Consider the following 20,131-nt stretch of genomic DNA (forward strand, 5'->3'; position numbering starts at 1 on the left):
GTTTTGCTCAACTTCTTGGAAATTGGGCCCTCAGTCTGACAGTCATAATAATAATCCTTTGCCCTCTTCTAGTGCTCCTCATCTCAAATACTTTGCAAACTCTAATGCATCTTCACAGTATTGCTGAGACTGGGTTATGGATACCCTCTGGTGTGTTATGTTTGATTTAGAACCTCAGCCTATACACCCTCATGCACATGAGTAACTTTATCCAGGTGAGCAGTCCCCTTGAAACTAATGGAACCACTCCGATGTGTAAAGATACTCCGATCCCTGAGCATTTGTAGGATCAGGCACTTATATTGTACAGGCCTCATCATTTTCTGGCTGTCAAGGGCCGAGTCCCTTAGTTGTGGGATAAATAACAAATAGTCACAATGATTAAAAATAATAAATCAAATTCATTATGAAGAGTAAGGCTTCTGCGTTGAGGTGGGATGTGGGGGAGGCAGCTGTGTGGACTGTGCTATGAGACAGGGAGGTTACCCTGGCGGCTGCCTGCATCTCTGAGCTTTGGGGTAGGGGAAAGAGGTGAAGTGAGAGAGTTACCCCTCCTAGGGCCCTCTGTCATGAAGGGGGAGTTACTTTGGCCTCCCCCATGGTTCCTGACACAGGTGTAGGCAGGGGGTTACCCCAGGCTGTCCCCTGGTCTGTACCACGGGTAGGGGTGGGTGGGTGTAGTGGGTTGGAGGCGCTTGGAGGCTTCTGCCAGTGGTGGGAACAGAGCTGGGGTGCTGGTAACCCCAGGCTGAGGCCCCCAGGACTATGGGCTGAGCAGGCGAGCGAGCGAGCGGCCGGGAGACCCTCCCCGAGGCGGGTGCGTGGGGAGGCGGGCCAGGCGCAGCGCCGGGGCTGGAGGAGGAGGAGGAGGCGGGCCCAGGCGCGGCGCAGCGCTGCGGGGCGGGGCGGCCAGGGAGCAGGCGGCGGCGGCGGCTTCGGAGCCATCGCGCCTGCCCGGCCGGTGGCGGAGCTCGGGCGGGGAGCGGCGGGTCTCCGGGCCGGGCGGGCCCCATGGGCGGGTGTGTGGGCTCCCATCACGACTCCTCGGGCAGCCTCAACGAGAACTCGGACGGCACCGGAGGTGAGAGGGGGCCGGGGCCGGGGCCGGGGCCGGGGGGGGGGACTGCGCGGGGTCCCCCGTTCCCCAGCCCGGAGACCCCCTGGGCACTCGGGCCTGAGGGGCTCCCCTGGGGGGCCTCGCCATGCATCACCGCCCCTCCGGGGCCCCTCGCCCCCTGCCCGGGCCCTCCATCCCCTCCCCCGCTATTCAGGAAGGGGAGCCTGGCCCAGCCCCCCTCCGCGGGCCGGCCCCTCAGCGCCCCCCAGGGGTACAGTCCCCTCCCCCCCAGGGGCCCCGGTGCCCCTCCCCCGCTCGCCCCTCCGGGGGCAGCCCCTGGGCGAGCCTCGCCCCCTGCGCCTTCATTGCAACTTTCCCGAAGTCAGCTGCCATCAGCTGCCCGGCTCCGGGCCGCTAGGGCAGGTAGGGGCGTGGGGAGAAAGCAGCCCTAGTCCCCGGCCCAGGCCGCGCACTCACTCTGCCCGGCCTCGGCGCTTTAGCATCCTAGGAACCGCGGGATCTTTAAAAAATGCCCTTCGGCTGCACAGTTCTGCAGGGTTGGAAAGGGCTTTGGGAGGGGGCCAGCTGGACTAACCCCCTTTCCCCTGCCTTGCTGGGAGGCCATCCCTGAGCACTTACGGAGGGTTTTCAAATATGTGCAGCTAAAAATAATAGAAATGAAACATTTTTGTCAGTGTTAAAAAAAAATTCAGCTTTTCTCTCCCCTCCATACAAAGCCATAATTAGCCTAAAACCAATACCAGACACTAGAAACTCTTCTTGATAACGTGTGTCCCTTCAGTGGAGATCATGCTGCACTCAAAGCAGTGGGCTGATCAGAGTGCTGCCTTGCATAGGTTTTTATCCTATAAAGTAATGTTTGAACTCCATTCTCTGCCTGGGACTTACCCCCATTGTTTCAGTACATAGAAAATAATTTAGCTGTTGGGGATTATCTCCTGATTACTTTGCCTTTCTCTGCTTTCCAATAAAAGATGGACATTTCCCCCTCTCCCATTTAAATTATTGGCATTAAATATTCACTTTAGTAAAATTAAGTGCTGAAGCAGTGTGTTTTATCTATCATGTTAGCTACATACCTGTTTAAAGGGGAGGGGAGAGAGAATGCTGCAATGGAAATAGTCTCTGTACTTAACTACTTCACATTTTTTTTTAGGAAAATATAGAAATATGACCTATTAGGTCACCTAAATCATCTCCCTGCCACTGCAACTTTGTTCTTGACACTATACTATGTATTGCTTTGTTTTGTCTTCTTTCAAATGACCCAAGTGATGGAGCATTTTTAGCATTGCTGTTGTTTTATATATATTGCATAAAATATAAAAAGTACAGATCTTAAAACAACTTTTTGAAGCAGCTGCCTGCTCACATCAGTGGCTCTTTGAACCATGTGTGTATCTTAAATAAACCCCTACTGTTGTTTTTTTTAAAGCTGCATAAGATTTAGTGTCACAATTCCCATTAAAGTAAATGGGAATTGGGTAGCTTTTTCCAAGTCAACTTTTTTCAGACTTTAGGAGAGAAGTGAATAGACTAACAAATTTTTCAATACCAAACTAGCTGTGACCAGTTAACAACGAATAATAGAGTTTTTAGGAGGATGTGAGGACAGGTTCATGTTGAAAGCTAAACAAGAACATTTACAACAAAAAGCTGTCTTATAGCTTTTAATACTATTTACAGGGGGCCTGGATTTTTCAACACATCCATGCAATGTCAGCCATTGTTTAGTAACTAAGCATTATGAAGTGAGGCAAGGTTGCAGAAACAGCCTTGACTCTGAATTGTCTTACTTTTATCTCACCTTTGATATCTAGTGGATTAGATACAGTATCGACAAGATATGTTACAATTCTTCAGCAGAGAGTGTAATGCCATATCATTGCACTCTCAATGGTAGTGTGTGAGGCAGGCAATTTCAATGGAATTGGTAAAGTTTAGTGTCCCAGATTTAGCTGGTAAGGACTTGCTTCTGCTTGAGGTTACACAGCATGCATCATTGTGTATTTTGGGGCAAATAGCCTATTGTGCTTGGGTGCGTTAGCACAGCAACTGGATTTTCCAAGCCCACAATTGCAAACCACATATTGGAGGGCAGGCTCAGACTCTAAGGATTATGCACTCCGAGTCTGTTTCATGTAAATGATCTGATATTTCAGTTGAACTATATGGGACTGAATGAAAATATATTTATAAACTACCTACTACTGTGTGTGTATTACCCTATTTTGAAATGTTAACTTTTTTTAAGGTAGCTATAGTTAAGCTGAAAGTGCATCAAAATATGTTTTTAATGTACCATAATTTATCAGTCAAGATATCAAAGACCAACTTTTCTGACTCTTGAATCTAAAACATTATAAAATGATTGTGGTAAATCTGACTCTTGGTGTCTCAAGAGAATTTGACTTGAGACATCTGACACTGAACTGGCCAAAGCAGTAGAGCATATAATATAAGGAACAATCCTACATTAGAAGGGGGATGGGCTAAATCATCTAGTAGGTCATTTCAGTCTCTAATTTCAGATTCTGTGATCTAGTACAGTGTTATCCACCTTTCAGCCTGTTGCAAGTGACTAGGGCCATATCATAAACTCCAGGAAAATAGTTTAGAACCAAAACTTCAGTGTTAAATGCTGGATTGCCAGTGTCTGAAATGATGATGCAGCAAAGAGTCCCATGGCACCTTATAGACTAATAGATGTATATGTCTGTTAGTCTGTAAGGTGCCACAGGACTCTTTGCTGCTTTTACAGATCCAAACTAACACGGCTACCCCTCCGATACTTGAAATGATGATGATAATTGTTTGTTGCAAAGCTTTATACTTTCTCCTAAAGAAAGGAACAGTTGCTTCATGAACTAATATTACTAGTGATGAGACTGGTTAACCATGATGATAACATGCCTGATCCTGAAGGACTCTCAGAGTCAGACCTTGATCTCAGTTGCACCAGTCTGAATCTATAATAATTCCAAGGAAGATGATGAAATTTTGTAGGATTAAGTCAGTGTAACTCAGATCAGAATCATCTCCTCCTGTAAGTCTCAGGAGTTCTTTAAGCAATCACTAGCACTTTATATATCCATTGCTGCTCAGTGAAGTTGCTAAAATGGCTTGATCAAATACAGTTTTTCTCTTCTGATTTGCTGTAGAGCAATTAGCATACTTCAAGGTCAGCAAGATATTTAAATTAGCTGATCCTTAGAGTAGATTCATTAAGACATATGTGTGCGCCTACACAATCAGCTGGCCAGAAATATTGGCACATGTGTCTTTGTCATAAATTATTCTGGAGTGCAGGCCTGAGGCCCACTCGTGCTCCCATTGACTTCAATAGGAAGAGCAGGCTCTTACTTAACAAAAATATCTGGTCATCAGCAGGCACTGCTGTGCCCATCCTACTGGAAGAGGAACGGTCTCCCCAGGCTAGCTCCAGCTTTTCAATTATTAGTACTTTTTTATAGTACTATAGTGTTATACAATACTTTATAACAGATTAAAACAAGTATAAACAAAATTGCTGCTCCAAAATGCTTACTGTGTAAAAGCCAGCAGAGGTAAAACAGTGATATGTGGTCATTACCATAGTCGGTCTTCATGGAATGGGGGATTTCCAGGAGAAATGTGAAAGAAGAAAAGAAGGATGATTGATGTATACTAATCAGGACAGTACTCCATAAAAACCCATCAATTGATGTTCTCAGATTTCTCTTCGATATGCCTTGTTAAAAATCATGGTGAGCTTTTACAGCCCTGGGCAACGTGGGTTGGTGAGAAATTTCTCATCCCTAGCCACTCCATACTACAGGTTATTTGATCTGTTCAAATGAGCTGACTTCAAATAATGGATCTGGGGTTAAATAATGGAGGGCTTTACATTTTTGTGCCTGCTTTTAGGGTTTCTAAAGATCTGCACCAAATTATGTTCAGCTTGGTTCACCATTACATAAACATTTAGAAGAATTCTTCTTGCCAAAATGCTACATCTGGGTCCCATCCCCTCATGCAAGCTATTTATTTTACCTCCTATCCTTTGAAATTAATTCCCTTTTCATTTTCTTCTGGTAAGTCTGTTAAAATCTTTTCTGTTAGGCATTGTGCAATGTTAGTTTGTCTTGCCTTTCTTTTGTCTGCAAAGTTCAGCAAGACAGTTATTTGTATAGAGTGAAGAGAAGGCAAGAGATCCAACTTCTTGAAATATGGGCACCACAAGTCATTACAGATTAAGTCTTTGGCCTGCAGCTGTCTCTCTGCTGCTGTTCTCTTTCTGACATGATGTTAGCCTGCCCATTGGAGTTCTTGTCTTCTGCACTGGGAGAGAAAACTCCAGTAGTTGTGTTTTGACCTTTGTCGTCTCTCTTTTTGCCTCCAACTTGTGGTGGCAACAGGAACAAATAGAAGCAGGTGATTGCATGCTCAACTGGCGCACTGGGATGTTGTTCTGAGTGCAAATTCTTACTGCAGTGCTTAATATGGTGCCATTGGCCCGAAAGCACTGGAAGGCCTATTACAGCCCTTGGTCTAAACTTTGTCCAACTATAGAAAAAAACATTTTAAAATATCTTTATTGGATGGTAGTGTAGCATTGCAGTGAGCACTTCTGTTTTGAGGTGACAATAAGTGCTTTCATAATGTTTGTTGAAGACTGACTATGGGAGTTCGCGTATTAAGTAGTCAGAGGTTTGTCTCTCACAGTCTGACCAATACAGTAGCTCCAACCATGGCTAGCTTAGATTTTTTTAGAAAGGTCTATTGACTGAAAGGTCAGTAGCTTTTTGGTACACACCCTTTATATCAGAACCCAGGCAAAGGGTCTTCTACTTCCATATAATGTAATCTGGCTTGTTTTAGCTATTTATTTTAAGCCTTAAACTAGTGTATGCCAGTACATAGTACATTTGTTTTGTATGAAACAAAAAAGTGCTTACTTCATCATTCTCTACACTGTGTACCAGTGTAGAGAGAGTCTTGAATTCACAGTTGACATATACTGTTGGCTTTCATCATACTTTTTGGTATGTCATTTTCTTTGTGAATTTTGTGAAAATATAGTTAAAAGTTTTACTTTTAAAAAGCTACATAGTAAGAAAAGTTTAAACATGAAATGAGAGTTTTATAATTTGCCCTAGATCTGTCATAAGAATGTTGTGGAAACTGTACGACAGTCAGTATGTCAGAGATTTGTACCAAAATCAGTCTAACATTTCTTGTTCAGATAGCCTAGAACTTCTGATTTCCAGGAGTGCTGAGCATCCACACAACACCAGTTGAAACCAAGGGCATCTGCAGTTGCTGTGCACAGCACTTCTGAAATCAGTCTCTAAACATTTTTCTTTTGAAGTATAAGTATCATTTTAACAAACTAATGGGCCAGATTAGGTTTATGTAGTTGCTTCAGTATCACTTCAGTCTTGTTTCACCAAGTGAAATAAGGTGTCATCTCTTCTGTCAATAGAAGCAGACTAATTAATACAACTGTTCTTTTAATTTGCTTGTTTGCATCGTTCCCCTCCCCCAGCAATTGTTTGAGTTCAGTTACTGATTGGAGTATAGAAATAAACAAATGCTTGATTACTCTATTTGGGGTTTCCAGTGCTGCATGCAGCAAAATCCTCCACCACTGAATATTAAGTAAATATAATAAATGAAACATTAGTGGTGCTTTAAAGATTTATGACTATAGTAGATATGGAGCGAAGGTATCACAATTAGTATTCTGTTCCTGTGATTTTTCAAAAGGATTGATCCCTTTTTATTACAGCAAAGAATATTTTTTTCCTTCATAGCAATGTTGAGTAATATTTTGAGTCACAAGTTGCAACACAGTTCATGTAGTTAACGAGAACTCCACCAGTATAGTGCTCCAAACATCCTAGTAAAGTGGTAATAGCTCAAGTCTTGCTCAGGTAATTTAGCTAAGAAAAATTATATGGACTTTACAATAATTCCTTTTGCCAGAAAGATTTTTTTTTTTTAAGGAAGGTGAAATGCTGCATGTTGGAAGTTAGTGGTTTGAGTACTTGTGAAATGTTTCCCAAGAAATAAAAATCTGATTTCAGAAGTAAACTGGGTCACTTCCCACAAAATTTTTTTTGCAAGTGGAAAATAGGTTCTAGATAGCTAAAGCTGATCTGGCGTTGTAGTTTAAAATCAAGCTTCCAAAATTTCCTTTCATCTAATGTCCTTGTTTTAAATGAAATAATTAAAAAAAAACCCTACCCTTAAGCAGTGTTTGCGTTTTATAAGCAAAGAAGGATTGAAGTACTTGAGAGATCTTATGTATAAAAGAATTCCCAGTCTCTCTCTTGAACTTATCATACATTGTGTATAAAAAGTCAGTTACGTTCTTAAGCAATTGTTTTTCATTTACTATCGCTACTTCCCTAAAACTCACTCTTTTGATGTAATGGCTTAAGTTTTCTCTTAATTACTTTATAGGATGACTGTTTTGCAACCTATGAAGACTTGCTATATAAAGCCACAAATTAATTGTTCACCGAAGTTGCATGTCCCCAAGTTGCTGTCTCGTCAGATTCAGGATGGGTATATCTACACTGTTTTAAAACCTGGGCAGTAAGTCTCAGAGCCCAAGTCTGTAGACTTGAGCTCACGCTGTGGCTCTAAAAACAGCAGTGTAGATGTCTCAGCTCAGGCTCTGAAGCCCATGGAGGTGAAAGTCTGCACTGCTGTTTTTAGCGCCATTGCACAAGCCTGAGTCTGTAGATTCAGACTGAGACTCACTGCTGCAGTTTTAAAACAGCGTAGACATAGCCAATAACTTCTTGAACATGACCTGACGCAATACTCTTTCCTCCTGCAGTGAGTTGTTGCCTGATCTGTAGGTTTCATATTAGTTACATTGATTCTTTAGTAATCCCCAATCAACACTCTGTCCTTTGGCAGGGTCTCATCAGGAGATCAGGCCTAGAGTTATTAGAATTATTATTAATGTGGGAACCCTGGTGTGCACAGGAGCAACACTCACACTGAAGAAAAACTTTTTGAATTTGCAGTAGTTTTTATTAACTCAATTAATAAAAGCACAGATGCTCCAACCCAAATAAGTAGGTAAATATACTACAGAATTGTCCATACATCCAGCATTGGAGCAATCATACACTCACATCATCCTTGTGGAGACTAGAATTGATGGTCCACAAAGATCTTATCACATATCTGGCATGCCAAAAGATCCCAACTGCTTAGGCCATGGTTTAGCTTATTGTAGGGTTGGTGGCCCTGGTAAATATTCATTAGGATGTCCAGCCTCTTTGGTCCATAACTAAATTTCCTCACCCTGATAATGTTGGGGTATTCTCATATTATAGGTTAATATATTAGTTACCTCAAACTTATTAGCATATAGATCAGTGGTTACTAAGGCAATCTTGCAGTTCAACTTCTGCTGATGTTCCTATACTAAAATAACCAAACGTGCATTAATTGGTATTTTGTGGTTACCTGTCAGCAGTTTAGTCATACTTATCACAGAATTCTGTCTTATGCTGTCTTAAGGTTGTTCCTGGTTAAACTACTTATGCAAAAGCTTTATAAGTCTTATATCCATATGTTGAGCTATTGTCTTACAGGGTCAGGTCTGTAGGCTTCATGCATTACTGCTTTATACCTATATCTTATCACGCAAATCTCTGTTATAGGCTCTAGAGGCAACCCCCAGTACTCTTCTGTTCTTCATAGCTTTTTCCAAGCATTACTCAGAGTGAAACTGGACGTAGAGGTTGGTTTCATGGCTAATATTAAGACCCTGGCAGAGGACTCCTAAAAGGGGCTGGATAAGGTGACAGTGACTCTCCTCCAAGACTGAGAAGATCTTTCCACTTTGGTGGTGGGGGAGGAATGTTTGTGATGGAAGGGAGCTGTCTCCCAACAGCCAAAGGTTTTCAGGAGGGCCTTCACATTTATCAGATATATATACTAGAAGGATGTGTATATTTGAGAGAACTCTTGATTCATCCTCATCTGGGGGGGAGGGAAAGCAAATTATGTACTAGTATCATATGATTAAATACTTTCCAATACTGCTAAACAGCAGCTATCAAAGTTAGACATTTTAAAATCAGCAGGTCCAGGTAACTTTCATCCCAGTTTTTTAAAAGAGCTGGCTGAGGAGCTCTCTGACCATTCATGTTAATCTCAGTAAGTCTTGGAACACTGGGGTAGTTCCAGAGGACTAGAAGAAAGCTACTATGCCACTATTTAAAAATGGAAAATGGGATGACCCAGGTAGCTCTAGGCCTGTCAGACTGACATCAATCTCAGGCAAAATAATGGAGCAGCTGATAACTGGTTTCCTTTTATAAAGAATTAAAGGAGAATAATGTAATGCCAATCAACATGGGTTTATGCAAAATAGGTCTTGTCTAACTAACTTGATATGTTTTTATGAGAACTGATTTGTTGATAAAGGTAATAGTGTTCATGTAATATATTTACACTTCTGTAAGGCATTTGACTTAGTACCACACAAAAGCTTCATTAAGAAACTAGAACAATACAAAATCAACATGGCACATAGTGAATGGATTAAAAACTAGTTAAATGATAGGTCTCAAAATGTAATTATAACCAAGGTAACATGGTCAAATAGATGTTTCAAGTGGGATCTTGCAGGGATTAGTTCTTTGCCCTACGTTGCTTAATATTTTTTATCAATGATTTTGTGGAAAAATCCCATATAATCATTACTGAGTAATTTGCAGATGACTCAAATTGGGCGATTGGTAGATAATGAAGAGGACTGGTCACTGATACAGAGCAGTCTGGATTGCTTGGTAAACTGGCCACAAATTAATTTGTATTTTAATATGGCCAAATATAAAGTTAATCATCTAGGAACAAAGAATGCAGGCCATTCCTACAGGATAGGGCAGGGATCGGCAACCTTTCAGAAGTAGTGTGCCAAATTCACTGTAATTTAAAGTTTCCCATGCCTTAACATTTGTAGAAGGTCTCTCTCTCTCTCTGTCTATATTATATAAATAAACTATTGTTGTGTTTAAAGTAAATAAGGTTTTAAAAATATTTAACAAGCTTCATTTAAAATAAAATTAAAATGCAAATCTTATCAATTTAGTGTGATCCTTGCCTGGGATCCTTGTCTGGGGTTCCAGCCACCAACCCCGCTCAGCCCGCTGCCGGTCTGGGGTTCCATTTACTCAGCCGGCAGTGGCTGAGCAGGCCGGTGGCAGGCTGAGCAGGGCCGGCGGAGGGCTGAGTGGCTCAGTCTACTGCCAGTCTGGGGTGCCAGTAGCACGTAGCCTGCTGGGGTTCCGGCTGCTGGCCCCTTGCCAGTTGGGGTCCCAGCCACTGGCCCCGCTCAGCCTCCTGCCAGCCTCGGTGAGCAGAACCCCAGGCCAGTAGCGGGCTGAGGGGGACCAGGACCCCGGCTGGCAACGGGGCAGCAACCAGAACCCCAGAGCAGCGCATGCCATCAAAAATTGGATTGCGTGCCACCTTTGGCACGTGTGCCGTAGGTTGCTGACCCCTGGGATAGGGGATTCTATTCTGGGAAGCAGTGAGTCTGAAAAAGACTTTGGGGCCATGGTGGATAATCAGTTGAATATGAGCTTCCGGTGCAACAATGTGGCCAAAAGGGCTAATGTAATCATTGGATGTGTAAACCAGGGAATGATTCAATAGGAGTAGGGACATTACGTTACCTCAGTATTTGGTTCTGGTGCGACCACTACTGGAGTATGGTGTCCAGTTCTGGTGTCCACAAATCAAGGAGGTTGTCGATAAATTGGAGAGGGTTTGGACAAGAGCCCTGAGAATCATTAAAGGATTGGAATACATGCCTTCTGGTGAAAGACTTAAGGAGCTTGATCTAATTAGCTTATCAAAAAGAAAGTTATGCGGTGGCTTGATCACAATCTAAACATCTACAAGGGAAACAGAAATTTGATAATGAGGGCTTTTCAGTCTAGTAGAGAAAGATAGAACAAGATCAAATGGCTAGAACTTGAAGCTAGATGAATTCAGACTAAAAATAAGACAACTTTTTAAATAACTATTGGACTATCTTAGCAAAGGTTGTAGTGGATTCTCCATCAATGGAGATTTTTAAATCAAGATTGGACGTTTTTCTAAAATATGTTCTATCTCAAGCACGGCTATTGGACTTGAAACAGGAATTAATACAATGAAATCCTATGCCCTGTATTATGCAGGTCAGACTAGTCAATCACTATGATTTCTTCTGGCCTTAAAAACCTATTCATCTTTCCTGTCTGCTAGCAAGTGGCTAGGATGTAATTCAAGACCTGAAAGATTTATACTGTGACTTTTCTCCAATTGTAGCAATCCTATATTTCTGTTAATGGGAGCTGAATTAGTGACATTTGGAAAAGCTAAATTTCATAAATACATGCTAATTAAAATGGAACTCCATATTGGACCCCAAACTCCTGATCCCTACATTATAGGAATAGAGTTGCTGAACTTGTAATATAATCTTAATTGATATCTTATTATTTTTGGACACTACAGCTATGAATTTTCACATGCCGAAAGTCTGCTGACCAGAGCTACAGGTTGCTTTATATATATATTTGGCTTTTAAAGTAGTCTTTGTTTTGTATACCAAAAATATAAGATTTTTATTTACTTACAATGATAATGATAAGCATTTGGCATTTATATTGTGACTTTGCAGACAGAGATTTGGCACAGCTGGTGAATCTGCTTCTCAGGAGCTAACACACAGGGACTGTTCAGCTAAATTCTCTGTGGAATTGGCTGTACCACAGCAGCAGATTTTCATAGTGGTTAGATATTGTCACATGACATCACTCTGCATAAGAACCCAATGAACAAGGCAGCCCTCAAAATTACCCTAAGGGCTTGGCTACACTTACAAGTTGCAGCGCTGGGAGTTACAGCGCTGGTCAGGCAGCTGTGTAGGACCAGCACTGGAGTGTGGCCACACTGACAGCTACCAGCGCTGCAGTGTGGCCACACTTGCAGCACTTTCCAGCGCTGTATTGAGAGGTGCATTGTGGGCAGCTATCCCACAGAGCACCTCGTCCCATTTTGGCACTGAGTATTGTGGGAAGGGGAAGGAAGTGTGTGGGTCATTCCGCTTCCTGTGCCAACGCCCCGTGGTGCATCGCTTCACATCCCAGCATTCTGTCTTTCCGGCAACGTTTGGCGCCATTGTGAGTGTCTTTCTGTTTTACTCTCTGTGTGTGAATCGTGATTTCTGTGGGAAATAGAGCCCGAGCTGCTGAGGACTGTGCTGATGAGTGTTGCCAGCACAACACGTTTGGCAGTCGAGCTATTCCTTCAGCTCCAAAGTGACAGTGAGGAGTCCGACGATGATATCGATATGGATTTGCCTGCCGCGTGTGACACTACAGTGCTTGTGGCATTCACGGAAATGCTCAGCACTGTTGAACGCCGCTTTTGGGCTCGGGAAACAAGCACTGACTGGTGGGATCACATCGTCATGGAAGTCTGGGATGACGAGCAGTGGCTACAGAACTTTCGTATGAGAAAAGCCACTTTCATGGGACTGTGCTGAGCTCGCCCCCACTCTGCGGTGCAAGGACACAAGATTGAGAGCTGCCCTGACGGTGGAAAAGCGGGTGGCTATTGCAATCTGGAAGCTGGCAACTCCAGACAGCTACCGGTCGGTCGGGAACCAGTTTGGAGTGGGAAAGTCGACCGTTGGAATCGTGTTGATGCAAGTTTGCAAGGCAATTAATCGCATTCTGCTAAGAAAGACCGTGACTCTGGGGAACGTGCAGGACATTGTGGATGGCTTTGCACAAATGGGTTTCCCTAACTGTGGAGGGGCGATAGATGGGACGCATATTCCTATTCTGGCGCGCCCCCCCCCCCCAACCTGGCATCAGAGTACGTTAATCGTAAGGGGTATTTCTCTATGGTTCTCCAGGCGCTTGTGGATCACCGTGGGCGTTTCATTGACATTTACACAGGCTGGCCTGGAAAGGTGCATGATGCACGCATCTTTCGGAACAGTGGCCTGTTCAGGAAGATGCAGGCAGGGACTTTTTTCCCAGACAGGAAGATCACAGTAGGGGACGTCGAAATGCCCATTGTGATCCTTGGAGACCCCGCTTACCCGTTACTGCCTTGGCTCATGAAACCCTATACAGGGAAGCTTGACAGGAGCAAGGACCGGTTCAACTACAGGCTGAGCTGGTGCTGAATGACTGTGGAGTGTGCTTTTGGCCGTTTAAAAGCGCGCTGGAGATCCTTGTATGGGAAGCTAGACTTGGGGGAAAGCAGCATCCCCGCGGTTATATCCGCTTGCTGTACCCTCCATAATATTTGTGAAGGGAAGGGTGAAACATTCAGTCAGGCATGGACCACCGAGGTTCAAGTCCTGGAGGCTGAATATGCACAGCCAGAGAGCAGGGCTAATAGAGAGGCCCAGCACAGGGCTTCAAGGATTAGGGATGCCTTGAGGGAAGAATTTGAGGCTGAAAGCCAACAGTAATGTTTGCTGCCTTGCATGGGAGTGAAGTGCACTGTTTACACTGTTATTCTATTATCCCTAAAATGATTTGCAGTGCCTGTTTCTTTACTGGGCTAAGGTATCTTTCACTATCTGCTATAATAAAGACTGTTTGTTTTCAAAGCCAAGAATTGTTTTATTGAAAAGAAAAAAAACTTCCTTGACAGACAGACAGACACGCACAACATTTCATGAACACAAGAGGGCAGGGGTGTGGGTTAGTGAACTGCACAGTCACAAGTTTGCATACGTCCTGTCTGGAGTGCTGTGCAATGAATCCTGCACTTCAGGGTGCATAAACTGCATGGTGATGGGGGTTGAGTGCAGAGGGTAAGGGTTGTAGTTATCAGGGCTGGTTGGTGAACATACAGGTGTTGGAGGCAGCTGGTGGTGGTAAGAACCTGGATGCTGGGGAAGGGGGGTTTGAACTGACATTGGTGCACAAGGCAAAAAGCTTTGGGACGGGGGGGTGGGGGAGTAGCACGGTAGTGCTCTGCTTGCATGGCAACGAGTGACTCGATAGAGTCCGCTTGGCGCGACAGGATGCTTAGCAGCTGCTCTGTGCTTTTCCTCTTGGCCACTGCATTTCTCTTGCAGATCCTGCTTTCCTTTTCTCTCCACTCCTGCAAGTTTTTACTCTCTCTAGCAGAGTGAGCAATAACAGTTTTCAGCATGTCCTCCTTGCTTTTTCGGGGATTTTTCCTCAAATTCTCCAGTTTCTGTGCTGTGGTACATCTGGTCAGTCCAGCAGTCAAGGTCACTTTAGAAAGGCAGAAATGACAACATTTAACAGGGTAATATTGTTTTCACTATCTCCAGACAGTAATTCCCACACACTGAAGGAGTTCTTAGTCCTCACTTTAGCATTCTTTTACCACACACATAACACAACAGAAGACACGAAATGGTGAGTGAGGGGTGCTGCATAGAGGGAGAAGTGGGGCTTGAGCGATAGAGGGGTGCTGGTTGCTTCAGGGAAGTGCACCGAACAGCTGCAGTGATAGAGGGGTTGAGTGAAGATGCAGCTGCAGGGGTGATCTTCACTATCTCCCTATCTCTATCACTATCTTCACTAAAGAGTCTCCCAACATTTTTCACAGGAGTTAATCCTGGAAGATATCTCCCTGCTGCGGGTCACTAGGGAAGAGCGGGAGGCTCTTCTACAGCAATGTGGATTCCGCCCTGGACCCTATGCAGCTTGCCTGTGTTCAGCAATGGTCCCCCCACCCCTCGCGGCACAGTGGCGCGGACACGTTAGCCTGACTGGGACAAGGACCACAGTGGCTCTCCCTATAAACCTGCGCAGGCATATTGCCCACGCTCTGGCTGAAACTTTTGAGGAGATTACTGCAGCCGATTACCGCGACGTGATAGACCACATCAATGGGCTATTCCACATCTAGGCTGGCATGCATGCAGCCTTAACCCCCCTTCCTCTCCAGAAACATTTCCACCCAGAAAATAAAAGCCGCTTACCGGTAACCCGCTTCTCTGCTTGTCCTTCTGCAACTGCTGGCTGCTGCGATTGGGTACTTTCCTCCTGGCTTGAGAAGAGCTCCTGGCTGCATGCCCACTCTGGGGTGTCTTCCCCCATCCCAGTAGCTTCACTCGCGGTTTCCTCCCCCCCCCCGCCTCCGCCGCCGCCTCCTCCTCCTCCTCCTGTCCCCCACCCTGCTCAGAAGTGTCCATCGTGGTCCTGGGATTGGCAGTGGGGTCACCCCCAAGTATCGCGTCCATCTCCCTGTAAAAACGGCAGGTTGTGGGGGCAGCTCCGGATCGGCGATTGCCCTCGCGGGCTTTGTAATAGGCACTCCGCAGCTCTTTAACTTTAACCCTGCATTGTAGTGCGTCCCGATCATGGCCCCTATCCAGCATGGACCTTGATATCTGCTCAAAGATATCGTAATTCCTACGGCTGGAGCGCAGCTGGGACTGCACAGCTTCCTCCCCCCAAACACTAATGAGGTCCTGCAATTCGCCAGTGCTCCATGCTGGGGCTCGTTTGCTGCGTGGAGGCATGGTCACCTGTAAAGATTAACTGATTGCACTCCACACACACCTGGCTGCAGCAAACAGGAAGGAGATTTTTAAATTTCCCGGGGCATTTAAAGGGCGGGTCACCTGAGGCAAGAGCAGTAGAGTGCAAACCGATGAGCAGAGTGGCTGAACAGGAATTCTGGGATAACTCCTTATTCCCTGGAGGACAATTACAGCGCTGGTGAGTGTCCACACCTGATGAGCAGCGCTGGATCACCAGCGCTGCACTCCTTATACCCCAACCCGGATGGGTTTTCAGTCAGCGCTGCAACCAGGGAGTTGCAGTGCTGGTTGTGCCCTGCAAGTGTGGTCGGGGTGTAATTGCAGCGCTGGAAAGCCTCCACCAGCGCTGCAACTTGTAAGTGTAGCCAAGCCCTAAGTCTAAAGTGAAAGGGTGTGAAATGAGCCATTGCATGAGCACAAGGAAGGAAAAAACCTGAAGTCACTGACTCCACTACGTCTGCCTAGAATGGTTGTTGAATGAGACATTTAAATTGTAACAGGAGACCTGAAAGAGTGAAGAATCTGCTCTCTCTCTGTTATCTGGCTGAAACCTAAGACTAAGAGAAGGAAAGTTACTTCCTCTGCCTGGGACAGTAGACCTATAAAATGCTTTTTGTTCCTTTTCGTCGTCGTTCTGTCTCAAATACCAAAAAAAAAAAAAGTGTCATCAAACCATCATTGACGTTTCACTGTCAGTTCCCAAAAATCAGCATGTGCAACAGTTAAGGTTTCAAGAACAGCTTTAACTCTTAAACTTTGCAAAGCCTCTATTTTTTTGGACTGTGCTTTAAAATTCACTGTGTAGTTTGATACTTGACTACCTTGAACTGTATACAATAAAATATTCAGGAGGTCTGATGTGGTCAACTTAATGTTGCAGTTGGAACATTAACTGTGCATTTCCTGATTTTTGCTAACCATAGACCTGATCCTGCACCATTACTCACTTTAGTCCTCTTCTATTCCTGACTTCAGTGGGACTACTACTGCTCAAGTGAGTAATGGCTCACAGATGTGGCTGTGCAAGCTGAATGACACATTTTGCTTTTAATTTCCTGGTTTTCTTAAACATACCTAAGGCAGCATGAACACGTACATTGCTCCAAATGCTGAAGAGACGAACTTTTTAAGTTACCTTACTTTCTAAGGCCTTGTCTGCATGAAAGGGAAAAGTCAATCTAAGCTACGCCATTTGAGTTATTGAATAGTGTAACTCAAATCGACGTAGCTTAAATCTATTTACCGCGGGGTCCACACTACATGACAGGAGATGCTGTCCCATCAACGCCTCTTACTCTTCTCGATCAGGTGGAGTACAGAAGTCAACAGGAGAGCGATCGGCAGTCGATTTAGCGGGTCTTCACTAGACCTGCTAAATCGACCCCTGAGGCATCAATCGCCACTGTGTTGATCCTCCGGAGTAGGTGTAGACCAGCCCTAGTGAGCTAAGTACCCTAATGCCCTGAAATCTTAGCGTAGTGGGAAATTTTGAGGTGCTGTAAATTCTGAATGCAGGTGCAGAAACAGCTAATTACATATGCCAGCAAGGGTGCATTTATTAATTTACTTGAGCTGTTTTGCACACAAAGTGCAAACACTGACTGAACAAAACTTTCTACTGCACGTGTGTAGTAGCTAACTTTCAGTTCATATTTTTTTTCCAGAATTGAGAGTGGAATGGCTGACTTCTCAATGAGAGCCTACCAGCAAAACTTCAAATTGTGTCTGTTTTGAAGTTACGTATATGAGGGCCATGGCAGTTTTTTAAAGGGTTAAAGTGTAAATTTTTCCTTCTCTTCTATTAAAGTCTAATATGACCAAGGATTTTGATGAAGCTTTTAAACAAACAAAAAGCAAACAAAAAACCCCCCAAATTCCTGCTATGCTGAAATTTCCATACTTGGTAATTTGCCTCAAAACATGATTTTTTTTTAAAAAAGGAATAACTGCACAATGAAGTTTAGCCCTACACGTTGCCTGCTATAATAAGATGATTATCAGAAAACTAAATAAGGTATTCATTCTGTAAACTTTTTTAAATTAATACAGCCAGTAGCAGAGAATTTTTGTAATGGAGCAGATATTATCATTGGAGTTAAAGCAGAGAATCCTCTACGCAAAGACTGGAATTTGAAAACTTCATTTGCAAGATTACTCTGTAAAAAGGAAAAGTTTTATTAAAGGATGGAGGGGGAGAGAGAGAGCGCGAAAGAATGAACACAAACTGTCCTCTGGTTTCCCACAGTTTTAAGTGTGAGAGAAGGCAGGTTTTCAAATAGCAGTAACAAAGAGGAGAGCGTGGGCTTCTCTCAATTAGAGAGTGTTCAGAAAAAAAAATACCTGAGATTAAAATGTTGATAGCCTATGATATAATGTTGTATATAGTGTGGAATGATGCCATGCAATCTTAATAAATAGGAGAACATTGAGCTATGATGTATCTCTTGGATCTACTATTATTGGCACTTAGAACTTTTTTTATAGAGAAATTGACAGTTTGGCCAACATATTAATAGGAAGAAATTTTTCACCTTTACACAGTAAGGAGGTGCCCATCCTCTGAGAATACTCTCAAGGATAAAATTGTGTCAGGATTAGGGTACAGCAGTACAGTACAGGCACCTCTTAAAGTTTGTTACCTTTGTATATTTAAAATAGAACCACAAAGCTAAATATCTGGCGCACGTACTGTGAGCTGAGGGCACTCTAGATTCTGTTTGCCAGAAGCTGGGAATGAGCAACAGGGGATGGGTCACTTGATGATTACCTGTTCTGTTCATTCCCTCTGGGGCATCTGGCACTGGCCACTGTCGGAAGACAGGATACTGGGCTAGATGGACCTTTGGTCTGACCCAGTAGGTCCATTCTTATGCTCTTATGAAAGAGAATCATTTGTTTTGTCACTTCTTTTTGGCTGAAGAACTACCATCCTCTGAGTTGTCTGTGTGAGTAAATATAGTTTCTTTTAAAAGAGAGTGCCTATGAATTAGTGGAGTGTACCAGCAGTGGGTGAATAACATCATACCAACTGGTTTGGATCCATCAACATCCTAATACCTGCACAAACAAATGAGTCCTTTGGAAGACTGGGAATTCCTGGATAATGGCCCTCTAGTGAGGAGGTAAATTATTTACAATGAAAATTGCTAATCCACACACTTTATATTTCTTTCATAAAATACTTCTTGGCAAAGGCAAAATATGTTGCATAAGTCTGGTACACCGGACTTCATAATTCTTACAAAATATTTTCAAGTGCATTTACTTGTACATAATTAAGTATAATTAAACCACAAATGTCAAACTAAATGAACAAAACATTTTGATGCAGCATCCGTGATAATGGGATTCCATTGAAGTCAGTGGGACTACTCATGTTCATCTTTGCAGGGTCAGTATCTTGCTCACTGTTACAATAAGAGTCCATAATACCAGGGTTAGTAAGATTCTACTGTGAATACAGTGTCACTTTCAGCTAAGCTGAAAAGGGAAAATATAAGACATGACTACTCACATATTTGAAGCCTATTTTAAGATTTTTAACATGTACTTTTATAGACTGCTACCATAGGTGGAGTCTTCACTTCTAGTAATCATGGCCCCCAAGTCCCCCATATCTCTCAACATTTTAAAAACAGGCCCATATTGAGCTGTTGCTCACCCTGACCTTCCACTTTAACAAGTGACTTAGTACAAAGGTTAGTCTGACCTTTAATTTGTGTTCATCTCCATTACGTTGTCCTCATATGCCATCTTTTTTTCCTTTAAGCATTTCCTTACTGCATGTTCCCTGTCTCTCATCCTTAATTCTTTGTGCTATTACTACCCTTTCTTGAGATCTCTTCAGCTAATATGGAACCTTCTTATGCCAGCCTTTGATGCTATGCCCTATTAGGGATGTCATCAGAACTTCCTGCTCACAGTAATAATAAAAACAATTTTTTGTACTGTATATAAAATTCATTAGATAGATTATGTGTGCTGGACAGGTAATTGAATGATAGACTTGCAGGTCCCAGCTGTGCTCTGGCATTTTGGAGAAAAACAAAAACAAAACAGTGGCTGCTTTTTTTAGTGCAAGCTGTCAAATATCTATTAAAACAATACTTATGTAAAATGCTGTAACGTATTTGTGAGTGCCATCTCTAAGGTTTTTGCCTTGTTTTGCTTAATAAAATACACAGCAATATTTGGTGAAGTAAAATTGTAGGAGGGCTTCAAAGAAATGCATATTTCTACAAATACAGAGAGTAGTATGGTAACAAATTTGCCAACTTAGAATAGGTTCTATAATGTGCTTATCACTGTCGGATTTATCAGTGTTCACCAATGCTGTGTAATGAATATTTTATTTTTGTAAATTGTGTCCTGTTCAGTTCTTCTTGTTTCAGATGTATACTTCTCCATGTTGCTGTCCAAATGCAAAACTAATTCTATATCCAGAACAGTTCAAAGATGGCAGTCCTAAAGTTGAATATGTGTTGTACACGACTACTTGATTA

The 20,131-nt window shown here is 43.3% G+C and overlaps 1 protein-coding gene across 1 annotated transcript in view; it reads left to right on the forward strand.

Annotated features, from left to right (window-relative positions):
* The first annotated feature begins 909 nt into the window (after positions 1 to 909).
* The window catches only part of UBTD2 (ubiquitin domain containing 2), a 105,637-nt gene continuing 86,415 nt past the window's right edge, over positions 910 to 20,131 (forward strand). Inside the window, exon 1 of the mRNA XM_045028335.1 lies at positions 910 to 1,081. Within this exon, the coding sequence (XP_044884270.1) occupies positions 1,012 to 1,081 (70 nt within the window). The 5' untranslated portion in view covers positions 910 to 1,011. The remainder of the gene's footprint in view (positions 1,082 to 20,131) is intronic.

This window comes from Mauremys mutica, chromosome 8 (assembly GCF_020497125.1).
Source record: "Mauremys mutica isolate MM-2020 ecotype Southern chromosome 8, ASM2049712v1, whole genome shotgun sequence".
Lineage (NCBI taxonomy): Eukaryota > Metazoa > Chordata > Testudines > Geoemydidae > Mauremys > Mauremys mutica.